The following is a 19,207-nucleotide window of genomic DNA, read 5'->3' as shown; positions in this document are numbered from 1 at the left end:
ATCTCAAAATCATTGAGTGTTCCAATCCAGGGACTTGGTATATTTCTCCATTTGTCCAGGTCACCTTTAATTCCTCTCAACAATGTTTTGTGGTTTTCAGTGTACACATAGTGCATTTTTATTCAATTTATTTCTAATTGACTTTTCATCTTTTTGAAACTAGTGCAAATGAATTTTTCCCCTAATTTCATTTCTGGATTATTCATTGCTACTGTATAGAAATAACATGAATTTGATAATTGATCATGCATTTTGCTACCTTCTTAAACTTGCATATTAACTCTACTAGTTTATTTTGTAAATTTCTTAGGATATTATACATAAAATACTATACCTGTGAATAAAGATAGTTTCGATTTTTTTCCAATATACTTATTCATTTTTTAAGATTTTATTTATTTATTCATGACAGACACAGAGAGGCAGAGACAGGCAGAGGGAGAAGCAGGCTCCCTGCAGGGTCCTGATATGGGACTTGATTCCAGGACCCTGGGATCACAATGTGAGCCAAAGGCAGATGTTCAAGCCCTGAGCCACCAAGGTGCCCCCCATATACTGCTTTTTACTAGTCTGCTTGTCTTATTATACTAACTAGAATACACAGTAAAATGTTGAATAAAAATTGTGAAAGCTGGGATCCCTGGGTGGCGCCACGGTTTGGTGCCTGCCTTTGGCCCAGGGCGCGATCCTGGAGACCCGGGATCGAATCCCACGTTGGGCTCCCGGTGCATGGAGCCTGCTTCTCCCTCTGCCTGTGTCTCTGCGCCTCTCTCTCTCTCTCTGTGACTATCATAAATAAATAAAAATTAAAAAAAATATTTAAAAAAAAAATTGTGAAAGCAAATATTCTTGCCTTATTCTGGATCTTCTAGAAAAAGTATTTTGTATTTCACCATTGAGCATGATGGTAACTATAGGACTTTTCTCTAAATGCTCCACTTGAGGTTGAAGAATTCCCTTTCTGTTCCTAGTTCATTGTGAGATTTTATTTTGAAGAGATGTTCAATTTTGTCAAATGATTCTTTTCCACATCTATTGAGATAATTATGTAGCTTTTCCATTTGCTTATTTACAAGAAGTAGAATGGCATTTTATTTTTTTAAGTTAAGCCAACCTTGCATTCATGCGATGAACTCCACATTGTCACAGCGAATGATAATTTTTATATGCTTCTGCATTTGACTTGTTAATATGTTGTAAAGGATTTTCAGATAGATGCTTGTGACATTTTGGTTTTCTTTTCTTGTGATGTCTTTTCTGGCTTTGGTATCAGAATAGTACAGCTCACATAAAATGAATTGGGAAGTGTTTTTCCTCTATTTTTGAAAACCAATTTGTTTACAGTTAGTACTATTTATTTCTTAAGAGTTTGATAGAATTCACCCATCGGGGCCATATTTTATTTGTGGGAGATTTTAAACTAGTAATATAATTTATTTACTCAAAATAGGCCTTATCAGATTTTACATGCCTTCTTAAGTTAGTCTGGTAATTTGCATCCTCCTAAGAATTTGTCCATTTGTTGGTATATGGTTGTCAATAATATTCTGTCACATTTGGAATGTCTATTGTGATGCCTCCTTTCATTTCAGATTTTGGTAACTTGTGTCTTTCTTTTATTAGTCTAACTGAAGGGTTATCATTTTGTTGATCATTCTAGAAGCGAAACATGTATCCAGGATTCTCATTCTTTGTATGTTTTCTATTTCATTGATTTTCAGTTTGTCTTTTTTCTTTCTTTCTTTTTTTCTTCTACATGCCTTGAGTTTAATTTGGTCATCTTTTTCTTGATTGCAGAGGTAAAAATTTAGATTGCTAACTTTAGATCTTCCACCTTTCTTTTCTTTAAAAGACTTTATTTATTCATTTGAGAAAGAGAGAGAGAGAGAGAGAGCACATAGGAGCAGAGGGGAGGGGCAGAGGGAGAAGGTAAGCAGACTCACAGACTCCCTACTGAGCCAGGAACCTGACATGTGGCTTGGTCCCACGACCTGGAGATCATGAACTGAGCCCAGGGCAGATGCTTAACCATCTGAGTCACCCAGGCACCCTAGATCTTTCCACTTTTCTAATAGAAGCATTCAAAACTACAACTTTTCTCTAAGCACTATTTTAGCTGTATACCATACATTTTGATATACTATATATTTTTATTTTTATTCAGTTTAGGACATTTGCTAGTTTCCCATCTGATTTCTTCTTAGGTCCATGAATTATTTTGGAATATGTTATTTTGGAATATTCAGACATTTCCTAGAATCTTACAAAAGGTGATTTACAATTTAATTCTCTCATGGTAAATAAATATAACTGATAAATACAACTACTGGTCTTCATCTTTTAAAACTGAGACTTATTTTATAGCTTAGCATATGGTCTACCTAGGATAATTTTGATGTGGACTCAAAAACAATGTGTATTTTTCTGCTTTGAGAATTGTATCTATGTATCAATCAGGTCAGGTATTCTCTAGTTAATAATTTTTCTTTTTCTTTAAAAAAAAAAGATTTAAAAAAAAAAAAAAGATTTTATTTGTTTATTTGAGAGAGACAGAGATAGTGAGAAAGAGCAGAAGGAGGAGAAGCAGGCTCCCCACTGAGCAAGGAGCCTGATGTGGGGCTTGATCCTAGGACCCTGGCATCATGATCTGAGTAGAAGGCAGACGCTTAACCAACTGAACCATTCAGGACTCCTCTAGTTACTTTTTTTTTTTTTTTTGGTTGTTCTATTACTTACTGAGAGAACAATATTAAAATAACCAACTAAACAACTTATTAAACTCAACATCCAAGAAACAAATAATCCAATCATGAAATGGGCAAAAGACATGAATAGAAATTTCACCAAAGAAAATATACATACAGCCAATAAGCACATAAAACTCTCCGCATCGGGTCGCCTGGGTGGCTCAGTGGTTGCGCATTTGCCTTTGGCCCAGGGCCTGATCCTTGAGACCAGGATTGAGTCCCACATCGGGCTCCCTGCATGGAGCCTGCTTCTCTCTCTTCCTGTGTCTCTACCTCTCTCTCTATCTCTTATGAATAAATAAATAAAGTCTTTTAAAAAAATGCTCCGCATCACTTGCCATCAGGGAAATACAAATCATAACTACAATGAGATACCACCTCACACCAGGGAGAATGGGGAAAATTAAAATTAACAAGACAGGAAACAGCAAATGTTGGAGAGGATGTGGAGAAAGGGGAACCCTCTTGCACTGTTGGTGGAAATGTGAAATGGTACAGCCACTCTGAAAAACTGTGTAGAGGTTCCTCAAAGAGTTAGAAATACAGCTACCCTACGACCCAGCAATTGCACTACTGGAGATTTACCCTAAAGATACAGATACAGTGAAATGCTGGGATGCCTGCATCCCAATGTTTATAGCAGCAATGTCCACGATAGCCAAACTGTGGAAGGATCCTCGATGTCCATTGACAGATGAATGGATAAAGAAGATGTGGTCTATATATACAATAGAATACTATTCAGCCATTAGAAAGGATGAATATCCACCATTTGCTCGGATGTGGATGGAACTGGAGGGTATTATGCTGAGTAAAGTAAGTCAATCGGAGAAGGACAATCACTATATGGTTTAACTCATATGGGAAATATAAGAAATAGTGAAAGAGATTATAGGGGAAAGGAGGGAAAATGAGTAGGAAAAATTAGAGAGGGTGACAGAACATGAGAGACTCCTAACTCTGGGAAACGAACAAGGGGTAGTAGAAGGGGAGGTGGGCAGGGGGATGGGGTGATTAGGTGATGGGCACTGAGGAGGGCACTTGACAGGATGAGTACTGGATGTTATACTATAGTTGGCAAATTGAACTTCAATAAAAATAAAAAAATAAAATACAATATCCAACTATTATGACTGAATTTTTAAAGTTCTTCCTTCACTGCGGTCAACTTTCACCTACATATTTTGGTGTATACACATTCACTTACATTCATTATACCTTTTTGACTAATTATTCTATTCGGTATCACACTGGATGTTATCCTATAGGTGTCTAAGGCTGTTGACCTTTTTATCAAAGTTTGTTTCTCTGTTATTTAAGTTTAATAATTTTGGATTGACCTTCAAGTGTAATGACTGATTCTCCTGCCATTGCAGGTCTGCTAATGACCTCATCTAGTGAAACTTTCACCTTGGTTGTGGTACTTTTCAGTGCCAGAATTAATTTCCCTCTTTCCTTCCTTCCTTCCTTCCTTCCTTCCTTCCTTCCTTCCTTTCTTCCTTCCTCCCGCCCTCCCTCCCTCCCTCCTGCCTTGCCTTCCTCCCTCCCTCCCTCTCTTTCAGATTCTAATTCTGTATCAAAATCCTCATTAGTGTGGTAGGATCTTGGAGTAAATAAGACACTGAAGATAACTTGTTAGTTCTTCTCTAATAGCCTTGGGGGACCCTCTACTGATTGGCAGCAGCCATGTTTCTGGAGGACATGGAGAAAGGGAATGAGGAAAAGCTAACGGAGTAGGGAAGGTATTTCTAGGTGCAACAGTAGTTCAGTGGATGTTTATATCTTTTTGTACTTGTTAACCCAGAGAATGAAGCTATTGCACACATAGTAAATTCATATATCTAGAATAATAAAGGATTTGGAAGGGGTAGGTACCATAATTGTGATATTGTAATTTATAGTAGGAAATACAGATTTGTCCTTCATCCTCAGTCCCTGACATGCGGGTCCTAAAACCTTTGTAAATTCCTAACTGATAAGAACATTAGGAGCATCTTTTGTCTAATGAGGTGATTCCAAGTGGCCTCCTAGATCAGACTATCCCCAGTTCTCTAGAAGTGGGGGAGAAGGACTGGAAAAGAATTAATAATTGGTCACAGTTACATGAAGTTGCCAGAAAATCTCAATAGTATGGGGTTCAGAAAGCTTCCAAGTTGGTGAACACATCCACATGCCAGGAGGATTATATTCAGCCCTGACTCCACAGGGACAGAAGCTCCTCTACTTGGGACCCTCCCAGTCTTGACCCTATGTATTTCTTATCTGGCTGTTCATCTGCATCCTTTATCATACACTTTAATAAACTGGTAAATGTAAGTAAGTGCTTCCCTGAGTTCTCTGAGCCGTTCTAGCAAATATAATTGAATCCAAGGCAGGGGGTAGGTCATGGGACCTTCCAATATACAGGTAAGCCGGACAGAAGTTGTGGGTAATATGGGACCACCTACTTGTGTCAAGCATCAAAAGTAGAAGCAGTTTTGTGGGACTGAGTCCTTAAGTTGTGGGATGTGATACTGTCTCTGGATAGACAGTGTGAGGATTAAGTTAAATTGTAGGAAACCAAGCTCAGAAGTGCTTGGTGGGGTGAAACTCCCACATATCTGGTGACCAGAAGTATCAGAAGTAAAGTGTTCTGTGTGAAAGTAAAGGAGAAGGACACTGGAGAACTGTAGACTTTTCCAATTCAATAGTTTTTCTTCATTTTCTTTATACATTTGAAATAAAGGCCAGTTTTTATTTTGTGTTTGGACAATGTTGCCTCATCTACTTCTTCCTGATTCCTTTTATCCAGACAGGGAAAGTCCATCCTTCTTTACCCATCCTTAACTTTGTTTTTGGTTCAGTGGGGGTATAGCTGAGCTCTAACCACTGGAACCCAGGAAAAAACAAAATTAGTTTCAGTGGATCACTGCTCTGCTTTTTAGAGCATGCTTATACAGAGGGATGCAGATGGTCTGTTTTACATTTTTTCATTCCTTCATAGTTATATAAAATCCTTTCATATTCAATATCATTTTGTTGCTCTCATAAACATGAAACAGAAGCAGTATTTTTATCCTCCTCATTTCACAGGTGACAAATGATGGTTCAGAGAGGTGATGTTAAGGACTCCTAGGTGCACAGTTAATAATTGTAAAGCCAGGCATTAAAATGAGGTTTCCTGTCTCCAATTCTTATGCCCTTTGCACTATATCATATCATATAGAAAATAAAACAGAGTAACCAGGTAATACAGCCATTATTCATCAAAAAAATTTAGAGAGATTACATATGCTTCCAACCTGCTTACATTATAATCCTATAGTTAAAATAATCAAAATGCTTATTTAGGGGAAAAATGGGTGGAGTGTGTGTCTCAAAGGCAAGAATATGGACACAAAATGTCTTGAGTCTTCTCCCCAGTGGCTTACCCTGTAGGTGATGTCTTCTGAGATAGTTGATGTGCCCACAGTAGACTCTGCTTGCCACAAAGTCTCCTTGATGCTACAGCCATAAAGGAACACATTCTTTTTTTGAGAGTGGCCATGGAAATCACAGAAGACCTGCAATGATCAAACAAAGGAGAAAAAAAAAAAATCCAGGTCATGTCTATTGGTTTCTTAAAAGTCTCAAGTGTCAACTTTCTCAGATAGATACTGTTGTTTACTTAGCAGAACCAGTCACATGTGGATCATTGGTAATCTTGGTAAGAGTTGTATTGGTAAAGCCAACTCTAGACCTGTGAATGAATCTATCTGGCTCAGACCCAAAGACCTGCCCAGTTTACCTGGATGATTCTCATACAGTATCATTAGAAATAATGCATAGTTTTTATTTAAGCCACCAAGTTTTGAGGTTGTTTGATATCCAGCAAAAGCTAACTGCTACAATAAGCTGTGTTCTTAATCTAAATATTTACTACCCTTTCTTCCACATTTAAACTATATTCATCTCCCTCCCAAGGAAACCTCCCTGAACACCCATCCTAACACAGTATCAGACCCTCAGTCCAAACTTCTGTGATGGTTTCCAGACCTCATATGTGCCTTTTCCTGATCTATGAACTAAAAAAGCCAGTCATCTGCCTTCTACTCACTTACATACAATGGCAGAATGAGGAAACATTACTCCCAATAAAACACTCATGGTTGAAAGAGATGGAGTAGGATGGACACAGTAGTCACTTGTCCATAACAATTCTGAAATAATATTGGGCAGACAGTGTGAGTGTCCTATATACTGTAGTATAATTTAATGAAATATTGTGTTTCCTTCCTGAAATCAGAAAGAGACCTGGTGCTATCAATTGCTTTTGATCATACAGTTGAGAAAATAAAAAAATAAATGCAAGAGAAAAATTAAAAGGTACAAGATTTGAAAGGACTAAATAACACTGTATTTTCCTACATAAATGTTGTGAAACATAGACTATCAAACATCTGTGGGTACATACAAAATCACAGGTTAGAAGGTCAATATCTAAAAGTCAAGTCCATTTATATACATTATCAATATACAAATAAAAATCTGAATTTAAAAATAGGATTTAAAATAGCAGAAAATCATTAATCTCATAAGAATAACTTTAAAGATGTGCAGGACACATTATTGAGAAAAATGAAAATTTTTAATTCTCAGCTAATTTATCTACCTAGATTCAATGCAGTATCAAAGACACAGAGAGTGTTTCATTTTGTTTCGTTTCTATTTTGTGGAAACTCACAAACTGATCCCAAGCCAAACCGGAAGTACAAACAGCCAAGAATGACTGAGGCAGTCTTGACAAAGAATGAGAATACTGGACAAATTATTTAGAGATATCAAAACTTGTTTTGAAGTTACAGTATTTCATACATAGTATTACTGATAAAAGAATACATAAATCAATCAATGGAGGAAAATAGATTTTTCAGAAAAGGACTCTCACATATAGTCACTTAATTTATGACAAAGTTGATACTCTGGTGCTGTAGGGAAAAAATGGTCTTGGAAGACTTACTGCCCCATGTAATAAAGGTAGAAAAAAATAAATGTATATCCCTCCCTCATAATATGTTAAAACACAAATTCCACACAGATGGTAAATCATAATATGAGAGGTAAAATTATAAAGCTACCTGGGCGTAACAACATAGGCTATTCTGTATGACCTTAGAGTTAGAATGGAGTTTTTAGAGGACACAAACAAGAAAAACACATAAATGAAAATACTTTAAAAAAAATACTTAAAAATTAGATATAGTTGGGGTGCTAGGGTGACTCAGTCAGTTAAGCATCTGACGCTTGATTTCAGCTCAGCTCATGATCTCAGGTTTGTGAGATCCAACCCCACTTTGGGCTCCATGCTCAGCATAGAATCTGCTTGAGATTCTGTGTTTCCCCCTCCCTTCTCACACTCATACTCTCTCTTGCTCTCTCTTAAATAATTAAATAGGTCTTTCAGAAAAATTAGACATAGTCCATTAAGAACTTCAGCTCATCCAAAGACATTATGAAGAATATGAAAAGGCAAACCAAAGAGTGAAATAATCTATTTGTAATACATATATCAAACATATATATATGTACATATATACACACACACACATATATATAGTGCACAGCTATATATTTCTGTACTCAACAAGAAAAAGAGAGACAACCCAATTTTTTTAAATGGGCAAAAATCTTCAATTGACATTTCACAAAAGAAAATGTCTGAATGGCTATTAAGCAAATAAAAGTCTACTCAACCTCAATAATATCAAGAAAATATAATTTACGTACCTCAGTGAGAAGCCACTGCATCTAAGTGGTTATGAGGATGCTGATATCATAACGATAAAGACCACCAAGCAGTGACCACGGTATGGAAGAAGTAAAACACTTGAACCCAGTTTGTGGACAATAAATTGATACCATTCCTTTGCAAAAAAATTGGGAATGTCTTCTAAAGCTGAATATACACATATTCTAAAACCCTCCGGACAGAAATGCATATACCAAGGACCAGAAGATATCAAAAAGGTACCTTGTAGCACTACTTTTACTAGCTTAAAACTGTGAACAGTACAATGGATTGATTAATTGTGATAAAATCATTTGACACAATATTGTCCAACACTGAGAATAAACAAGCAAGCTAGACACTAGAGTACATTCAAGGATATCTTTTATATGATTTTCAGAAAGAGGTAAAACTAATGCAGTGGCATAAATTAGGGGGGTTGGGTATTATTGTTTGGTATTTCTGAGTTGCTGGTCATGTTCTTTTTCCTGATTTGGTTGGTGGTTACATGGTGTGTGCATTTTGTGGCAGTTTATCAAGCTGTGGAGCTGTGATCTGTGTACTTAAAATTAAAAGATGATACCTACACATTGCGTATTTCAAAAAGAGACATAAATCCCAATATTTTAAAGAGGTATGTCTTCACATTGGTTCCTTAGTCTCTAGAAATGTAGCCTTTGCATATTAAATTGAGAACACAGAGGAGGCAATTGAAGGTGTTTGTCAAATTTAATAATGATGCAGAATTGAGATAAGTGATAGAGTAAATAAGAGTGGAAATTGTAAGTGGCAAAAAGAACAGAAATACTTAAATTGAAATAAATGTACTGTCCTACAATTAGATTCAAGCAGTGGCCCAAGTAGGATAGACACAGTTAGCTAAGAAGTAGATTTTGAATGAGAGATCCACAGGTTTTCAACGGCAATTTGCTCAGAATAAATCAGAGGCTGCAGATGTCAAAAATTAATTTAATCATAAATTGCTTCTGGAGAAGTAAAGTGGCCATATATTAAGAGAACAATCCATTCAATGTACCTCATACTGGCTAATTTATATCTAATGTAGTGTTTTTCATTTCTGAGTGTGGCGTTTTAGAACAAGCCAGGGCACCTCAATAAAGAGGAACCAGAAAACAAGAAAAATGGGAATGTTTGTAAACAAAGAACAGCTAAAGATACTGGAGATGTTTGTCCCAGAAAAAAAGAAGGCTCAAAGGGGTCTTGATATGAGCCTCACAAATTTCCAAATTCTTCCAGTTGGAACCTGAATAAATAACTTGCTATCACTTCAGAAAGCACAGGAAGGCAAAAGGAAGGATAATGTGGACATAGATTCCAGCTCTATATTAAATTCAACAGCTATTGAGTATCTATTGCTGGCAAGAAATAACTCTATGGTTAGGGCTATGCTGTGGCACACTTTTAAAAACTTCCATTCTCTATAAATGTTTCAGTAGAAGCCAGATGAATGGCTATCAATGATGTTGTTGTTTGAGAAGTTAGACTAGATGGTGACTTTTTTGGTATGTAATAAAGCCCTAAAGTTCAGTGAATAAACAGGAAGCTGTTGACAGCAGGGATGGCATCCCAGGACACTTGGGGTGCATGGATGGAACCCTAAACAAACACACATGTCAAAGAAAACTAAAGGGACAGTGAGTTAATGGTCTGTCCAGTCACAATAGGAGAAAATGAAGACTAACTCTCTGGTGGCAGGTTAGAGCTGCTATGTTGCTTTGTTGGTGGGCCATGGAAGTAAGGAAGAATCAGTGGTAACAGGACTGATTTTCAGGAAAAAGGTTATTGCAGGACCCGGAGTACTGACTTGATTGAGAGCCAGAAAGCAGGTTTTTGGACAGACCAAGTATGTATGAGATGTTTAAGGACTTATGGACTTGAAATTGTTCTGTATGTTCACCTTCTTGTCCTCTCCCTCTTTCTCGTAATTGTCAATAATGGATAGCTACTACTACACTGGGGGTGAGAGTATCTTTAAATTACATTGTAAATTCCTTGTTAGCAGAAAAATATTTCTTAAATATTTCTTCTCTCCAATAAAATAAGAAACTATTTTTTTTAATTTTTTTTATTTTATTTATTTATGATAGTCACATAGAGAGAGAGAGAGGCAGAGACATAGGCAGAGGGAGAAGCAGGCTCCATGCACCGGGAGCCCGATGTGGGATTCGATCCCGGGTCTCCAGGATCGCGCCCTGGGCCAAAGGCAGGCGCCAAATCGCTGCGCCACCCAGGGATCCCAAGAAACTATTTTTATTTTTTAAATGGAATCCTTTATTCTTGTTTCAAGTTGAAGTCTTATGAGAAAAATAAGTCTGCCCAGATTCTAGATATCACTGAGCTGTGAGTGCCAGAGCTAAAATGATAAGCAGATTTGGGAGGAGGGAGTCAGTCCAATGACATGTCAAACCACATACAAGACACAGAATGAAAACACAGAAACAGTGAAGGAGCAGAGTACTTGTTCCTCAAAGAGTGGGGTAATCAAGCAGATGTATAGAGAAAAATAGAAAACAGAAAATGTGGGTGTAGAAAGAGAAAAATGAGAGATGGGAAGATAATGGTTCAGGCTTCTGGTACTTTCTAGTTCCTGTAAGATTATAGGACTTCTTTCCTTCAAAACTTTCTATCTTATTGCTTGGGTTATTTTGACCAAGACTCTGTTATTTCCAACAAATAAACCCCCTAGGCCAGTGTTTCTCCATCTTGTCTGTGCACTAAAATCTCCTGAGGAGATTATAAAAATATCAATGCCTGAAGCCCACCTCCAGAAATTTTTATTTAATTGGTCTGCAGTGACGCCAGAGCTGTGGGATTTTTTTTTTTTTTAAAGTTTTCCAGGTGATTCTAATGTGTATTGAGGGTTGAAAACCACTCCGTCCTGTCAAGAGTTTGGAGCAGTGGATCTTACATGTTATTGAGTGCTGGAATAACGTGGGAGATGTGCCACAGTACAGATTATAAACCACTCCACAGCAATTCTGCAATTCAAGTAAGTCTGGGGTAGGCCCCGGGAATTTACATTTCTAGCAAGTCCTTGGTGATGCTGATACTTTGGACCTAAGCCCATGCTTTGGAAGTCTTTAGCCTAAAGGAACCAATAGAAATGTTGGAGGTTTAATCCTCTGCCATCATGAATTTGCCACTAACCTTTATCTATTACACCTCAGTGTCTCTCTGTGAATTAAACACCCACCATTCTTATGAAAAGTGTGCAAACAAATTAAGGCTGTGTCTTAGCAACAGATTTCTCAATAAAGCCAGAAGCTTTGCCTTCGTGGTGACAGGCGCCCCTTAAATACTGAATTCAACTGAAGAAAAGAGTTTTCTTTTTTTTTCTGATCCTTACAGACTCTGGAAGCTGAGGTAAATGACAAAGTATAGACCTATTCACCTGTGGGAATGAGCACTGCTTAGCCCTGGGACTTCTAGTGGCCTCTGGAGATCCACAATAGAGGAGGTGCCAACATTGTCCTGGTTTTTGCTCAAATAACAATCCTAAAAATAAATGCTTGTTAATTATAAGACACATGTATTCCTCTAAATTATAGGGGGCAATTACAAGACAAATGATCAAGTTATTTCTGTTGAGGGAGCTTTTTCTTTCCTATGGGGAAGATGTAATGCTTCCTTTCAAAAAAATTCTGTGCCAGGTAAGTAGGAAGTGTGCCCAGTGATGGCACTCTAATATCCACAGACTAACCTATGGTCGTATCTTGCTTATTCATTGATTGATTCAGCAAGTATTTACTAGATATCTGCTTTGTGGCAGAAGAAATTAAAATTTTAATATAATATGGCATTGTGCTTACTAAAACAATAGTTACTGTACTGAAGATTTAGGATGCTTCAGACAATGAGCTAAAAACTTAATCTAAAGTATCTCATGATGAAGCAAGGGCTACCGTTATCCCCATTTTGCAGCCAAGAAAACTGAATTTCAGATAAAATAAGTAACTCATCAAGGTATGCCCAGGTTTGCACTGCTCTTAAGTATGCAAGTAAATATTTGAACCCCAGTATGTTCAATCCAGAATACATATTTTAAAACACTTTTAAAAATTCTGTATTGCCTCTTCCAGGAGGTGTTTTGTTGAGATGATCCCATGAGTAAACAGAAAATCATATTGCAGTGAGAGGAGGATAGAAGTAGAGGTAAGTACAGGGTCTCTAAGAAGTCAAATAAGGGGACATATTGCATGAGTCCAGGAGCATCATTCCCACTGTGCACTCCAAATAAATGGTACTGTTGAGGATATACAATGTAGTGGTCCTAGGATTCTCTGGAGTGGTGGGGTATCTTAGGTTGAGTCCTACTGAGTGAGAGCTGTCCAAGCCAATGGAATAAAGAGGAAAGCACCAAGAATCTGAGGAGCTGAAAGCATTTGGAATATGACTGAAGGATAAAAGGAAAGGAGAATGGACATTAATATCTGCATGTGGGCAGCAGGCAGATTAGCGATATCCTTGCACACCACTCTGGAATGTTTGGACATTTCTCCTGAAGGTGGTAAAGGAGCCATTAAAGTGTTTGAGGCAGGAGAAACAACACGGTCAGGTTGCCAGGACAGGAATGCTAGAAGCAGACTGGAGGACTGACACCAGGCCCAAGAGATGACAAGGGCCTAGCTAATGCAGCAGAAGCATGGAGCTTAAGGAAGGACATTGAGAGACAGAAAGGATGTTGGGTAAAAGCGGTAGGAAGTAAAATCTACAGGAGTTGGAGATAAAATGGATCTAGAGGCCAAATGAGGAAGAGGTTAAAGATACTACCTGGATTTCTGGATTAAGTGAACAGGCAATATGACTGTGCTTTTCCCCAAGGCAAAGAATATAGGCAGAGATGAAGATTTGGAGGTTTCATCTCCTTAAATTGTGTTTTACTTGGGCTGGAGTGGTTAGTTCTGAACCTGCTTGCCCTGGGCTAAACTGACTCCCCTGTCTCGCTTTCTTCATCGGCAAAGTATATGGTGTTGATTGGATTACAATTTTGAAATCAGATTCTTCTGCATCTCCCCAGTACCTTTTCCAGTGAATTCTTGTCTGAGCTAAATTGCAAGGTTAATTTAATTCATGCAATCGTGAGTTCCATCATCTCTTGCTCAACAAAGAGATGATTCAGGACCACATTACTATGCTCCTAAAATGCCCTCCTCCCCTTTCGCCTCTATTCCTTGGTCCCATTCCTGTTCCTCCATAGGCTAATTGGGCCCCTTATGCAAGAGGTTAAGCCCCATCTCAAATGCACACCTCCCACCGGTTGTTTCCCTGCTCCTCACAGCTCACCCATCCCTGATTGTGTTTACTGCTCTGCTCTGACGGATTTAAGCTGCTGTGTTTTCCATTCCTGACATCTGGGTCCTGTTCCTGCTTCCCAGCAGTGAGACCTCTGCATTATTTATGCCACTGCCACAGGAAAATGAAGGTGAGGCTGAGCCGTGAGAAGGCACATTCTGGGGTATGTGATGGAAACCCAAAACAGCAATGCTTCTAATTAAACCAAGTAAGGCTCACTAAAGCCCTGGAGATTCTGACTTGCACACAATATTTTGTGGGCGGCATTCAGCCCAAGCTCCTGAGTGGAACAAACATCTCTATGAGGGAAATAATATTGATGGCATATTCAATTGTCCTCCAAGAGCCCCGTTTGCAAGACCAAATTTTCCAGATCTGTTACTGGCAGTCATGCTCTCTCCTTAGTATCTCGTCTGAGGGAGAGCAACATCCAGTCATGGCTGAGGTGAACCATGGGGGGCCTGGGTAGAATTTATTCCTACAACTACCTGAAAGGGGATTTTATGCTATATTCCCTTTCCTAAAGGGATACACTTTTACTTAAACTGGGCCATTACGGGCTAAAGTTCCAACATGGCCTTGGGAAAAGCAGCCTGTACTTACAAATCAGTTGGGCCCTCTCCAATGGCTAATGTGCGGTGATTATTTCACCTGAAACTCAGCAGAAGCTTCAATAACTAACCAGTGATGAGACTATCCAGAGCAGGACCCTTTATTACATGTTATAAAATGCTGGAGGACATTTCCTGACATCCCAGTGTTATGTATTACAATGTCCTTATCCAAGATAGTTGAATTACATTAAGATTGCCCATGAAAATTAACACAAAACATACAGTCTAATATGTGGCTCTGTTTTGGACATAGCACCCTTCTGATTAGTAATGATAAATTTAATATCTGTTATTTACTAGACTGCCTGGTAGGTGCCAGTCACACTGCTAAGATTTGACACACATCTGCAATCAGTATAAAAGTCTGACCAGGAGGATATCATCCAAATTTTCAGAGGAAGCTCAACTTCTGCAAAGTTAAAGGATGTTAAATGGCTTGCCCATGACCACCATTAAAAAAACAATGTTTTATCTCAGACTCTGATCCATCTGGCTCCAAAGATTTTCCACAATAAAAAAGTTTAAATCATGGGATATACTAGTGATGAAGAGCAGTATGACAAGATTTTCAGTTAGCAAAATTAAGACTGAGCTCCTGGGCTTACCTTGAACTCTCACCTTGGCTAATTTTTACTCCCTGTCTCTGGCTGGCTTGGCCCCCAGTGAGCAGTGAGCTTAATGCCCTGAGAGAACATTTGTATAGTGAGTTCTTGACAGGTTTCTCAGGAGTTAAAACTGTTCCTTTTCCCCAGTTTTAAAGGGGAGAAGCACCAGGGTGGGTACCACCTTTGGCCAAGTGATCTGTCAGCCTGGGTAGGGCCCCTGCCATCCATCTCATTCAGTTACAGTTCCCAAGGTTCTCAAGGTATTAATCTACCATTTTGTGTGTCAGCCCCAATTGGGATAGATAAGTTATTGGGACCCCCATCTTCTTCAAAAGGTGGAGTCTAAACTAATCTTTTTGACCTCTGGTGGATGTCCAGGTTGTCTAGATAAACCCAGAAGGTGGGTGCAAATGCTGACCCACCACCATGCTTACCTACTCCATGTAAGGAGGCTTGCCTCGTTTCCTGATTTGCATTCCTATCTTCAGGGACTGTCAGTTGTCTTGGATGCCTAGGCTGGACTGTGTTTTAGAGTTGGTAACCCCCACTTTCTAGGACTAGAACGTTGAGGTGTCCAATCCCATTGGCCATGACCTTGCTGCCTTGCTCCACTCACCAACCAGCCCTCCTCAAGCATATGTGTTGAGCAGATGAAGCACAGGTGCATGGTGTCTTCCTTTCAAACTTTTACCTGTGGCTCTTCCTCACAGATAACAGTCTTATGGTAAAATTAGTCCATCTGGTCCTGTCTCCACGTATTTCTTGCCTCCTCTCCATCCTACCAGCTCTAGACAGAGGCACCTTCACATTGATTTAGGCAACTACCCTCCTACTGTCCTCTGTACTCCATCTCCTAGCTTTACTCCACCTCCCTGCTCCCCCCCAAAAAAAGAAAGAAAGAAAGAAAAATAGGGAATTGGCTCAAACTTTTTTGAAAAATTTGATTGGCCCTCCCTGTGGCATATAGAAAAACTCAGATTTCCACCCTTGTGATACACACAACAGGTACATTAGAGATACTTGCAAGGGAGAAAGAGGAAAAATTATCTGCCTTTCAACATAAATTTATTCAAGACACTTTAGCAATTCACTTAAATGTAGACTACTTATGTCTATAAAAATACCTATAAAACATGGTTTCTGGTATGTTAGAGAAGCACTGTTTAAAATGTATTCTGATAGAGTGGGAAAAATTTTAAATAAAAGAATATGGAATCAAATATAAATTATTTTCACCCAGGACCTCCACGAACATTCTGTCCCCATCCCTCAACTATGGCAGTAGGATTTATTTTTTACCTATCATACTCTTACACATGAAAAAAGGGAAATTCTAGATGCAGTAACTTAGCATGAATCCATGAAAATGATGAAAAATAACACTTGTCCTTCTGCCACTTCTGAGGAATAAAATGGAAATAAATAGTGTGTATAGTGTATCTCCTTGCCCCGAGGACAAGGTTTTAGAAAGAGACATGCCATCCCTTCCTGTTCTCTCCTTTTGTGTCTTTTAAAAGAAACTGATTAACTAAAAACATATGCCAGAGGGACAGAATAAGACCAGGAAAATCATTTAAGTAGCTAAAAATTCTGTTCCACTGGGCCCCAGAGAAAGGTAAAACCAAAATATGCCCACCCTGTCCCTTGGCAGAAGGCGGCCTAGTTTGTATAAGTTGTAAATGGAAATCAATCAGCTTTTCAAAGAGCTGTGAAATCCCTTTACCAGCACACACTCTGATAGTGAGAGCCAAGAGGAGAAGAATGGATACCTCTCCTAATTCCACAGCCTAGATTCTTTTCAGGGGTACAATGGTCAGGCCAGCTGCAACACAACGGCCTAGAAGAGGCTGTTGGCCTAGCTTCCTGGGAGCCTACAGAAGCCTGAGAGCTTTCCTCTCTCCCCTTAGCTGTGCCCCTGGCCCTTGTGGAGAGCTCCACAAAGAGAAAATTCAGTGCCTCCTACTAGGCTGGCAGTGGTGAAGCCTGTCTGTTCTTTGGGCTTCTCTGCTTGTATGCCTTTTCTTTGGCCGGACCTTTCGAGCTGATAAATAGATCTTCTACTACAGCCTTCCTAGTCTGCTATGCACTGTTCCTTGGCTTAAGTTGCATGCCTGTGGGCTGGTCAGTCTCATTTGGGGCAGGTCCCCTTGTCCCCTAGTAGTATTTCAAATCCCTGCATGCTTTGATTTGTTTATCTTTAATTTTCCGTATTTAGATAAATATGTACTATAGCGACATGTACAGACCTCAAATGAGTTTTTAATAAATGGGTTTTATGTAAGTGATTCTTTAATAGAGATATGGAACATTTCAAATAGCTTCAAAATTTCCCTTCTGGCCTCTATTATTAAAAACTCCTTTCTGAGGCAACCACTGTGCTGATTCCTTGATCTTGAACCTTACATAAGTAGAAACACAGAGTGTGTACTCTCTAGTGTCTAGCCTATGTCACCCAACATGCTTCTGAAATTCATCCATGTAGTTCATTACTGTTGGTTTTTTTATTGTTTATTTTTTGCTGAACAGTATTCCAATGTATGAGTATGCAAATATTATATTTCTGGGCTTTGGATCCAATATTTGGAATGGATTTCCTGACCCTCTAACAAATTAGAGATAGAAAATAAGGGGTCAAGAAAATGGGAAAGACACTGTAATGTCAGTGTCACATCAAATGAGTCTATGCCACCAGTTAATAAGAAACTTCCCTTTCTTTGTTCCTTGCAACTACCCCAAGTGTAGAAAACTCGCCAGTTTCACAAGGAAGAAGATCTAAGGGATCACAGACAGGCCTGTAGACCCTTTGACGAAAGAATATTTTTCTCTACTTTACTGTAATAGAAACCAAGAAAAACTCTTATTAATCCTTCAAGTGCAGCTCAAGTAGCATCTTTCATTTCTAGTTTTTCCATAACCTTGAAAGAAGATGACTCAACCCCTTATTTGTGTTCCTACAACAACTCATAAGAACTTTTGTTACAGCTTTTACCATCTTGTACTACTTTATTTCTTTGCAGACATGACTCCACTTTCTAACAAAGTAAACTATAGACTACCCGCCCCCCCAAAAAAGGACCATATTTTTCTTTTCCAGTGATTTATACACAATTGGTGTGGAAGAATGGACACATGGATGACTGCCCAGATGGATAGGTGGATGAAAGGCTGGATGGGTAGATAGATTGGTGAATAGGTGTAAGATGGATGGATGGATGGATAGATGGATAGAGAGTGAATGAAAAAGTGGATGGTTGGATGTATGGATGTACGTATGGATGGATGGATGGATGGGTGGATGGATTGGTGAATGGGTATATGATGGATGGATTGATGGATGGGAGGATAGATAGATGAAACAGTATGTAAATATTGCCATATTGCTTACAAACTGAATGATTTGTCTGGTCTATAGCAATCCTCAGCATTATCAGGATACTGTTCTCTCACTATCTCACATTCTCATTGGTTCTGGGAGTTCATATTATTCTACCTACCAATAGGCAAATGCCTGAGTATCAACTGGAACAGGTTAAATCTCCTAGCCATCAGAAAGTAGCTTCCTGATGCTTCAGTTAATATTTCCATAAGCGCTGGAGGCTGGACAAAGTCACAGTTAATCTGCAACCATGTAGGCCAAAAGGCAATCTGGACACCATGAAAAGCTTCTCCATACAGGACAAGCCTGAGCACAGAATGAGTGGCAGTGCTTCTGCTGTCAGCAGGCAGCTGGTTAAATACAGCCTCACAGGTAACTAAAAGGTGATGTTGAGCCCATTAGAGAGTTTTGTAACACTGTGAATAGCATTTAGTACTCAGCTGTTTCTCACCCACCTCTCAGATGGTCCCAGCAGGAAACAAGTCTGTAGCTGTCATGTTTACAGTTAATTAATGTTTATTTATATTTTTTAAACAAGGCATTCACCTGTCATGCTTTAAAATAAATGTTCTGCCTTTCAATTAGAGGTTGTCAGGGAGGAATCCTGTTCGTTATGGGTTGAATGCGTGTATATTTAAATGTATATCAAGTAAGGACCTCTTTCCCTATAAGTCTCTCTTCTTAGAGGCTAAGGATTTTTTCTCAAAGAACACATTCTTCTCAGGCTTTGACCATAAGATTGGTGCTCTGCTATACAGGCTATGAGCTTGCTTCTAGAGGGCAGACGGCATAGACACTAAGCAGTG

At 38.8% G+C, this 19,207-nt stretch overlaps 1 protein-coding gene across 10 annotated transcripts in view; it reads right to left on the bottom strand.

Moving 5' to 3' along the window:
* AGBL1 (AGBL carboxypeptidase 1) overlaps positions 1 to 19,207 on the bottom strand; it is a 561,424-nt gene that overhangs the window by 307,375 nt on the left and 234,842 nt on the right. For all 10 annotated transcript variants that reach the window (XR_012017745.1, XM_072799089.1, XM_072799044.1 and 7 more), the window contains exon 15: positions 6,158 to 6,289. Coding sequence is in view for 9 of the 10 variants with exons in the window: in XM_072799089.1 (XP_072655190.1) it covers positions 6,158 to 6,289 (132 nt within the window). In the remaining variant the exon portion in view is untranslated. The remainder of the gene's footprint in view (positions 1 to 6,157; positions 6,290 to 19,207) is intronic.

This window comes from Canis lupus, chromosome 2 (assembly GCF_048164855.1).
Source record: "Canis lupus baileyi chromosome 2, mCanLup2.hap1, whole genome shotgun sequence".
Lineage (NCBI taxonomy): Eukaryota > Metazoa > Chordata > Mammalia > Carnivora > Canidae > Canis > Canis lupus.
This window is presented reverse-complemented; position numbering and strand designations above follow the sequence as displayed.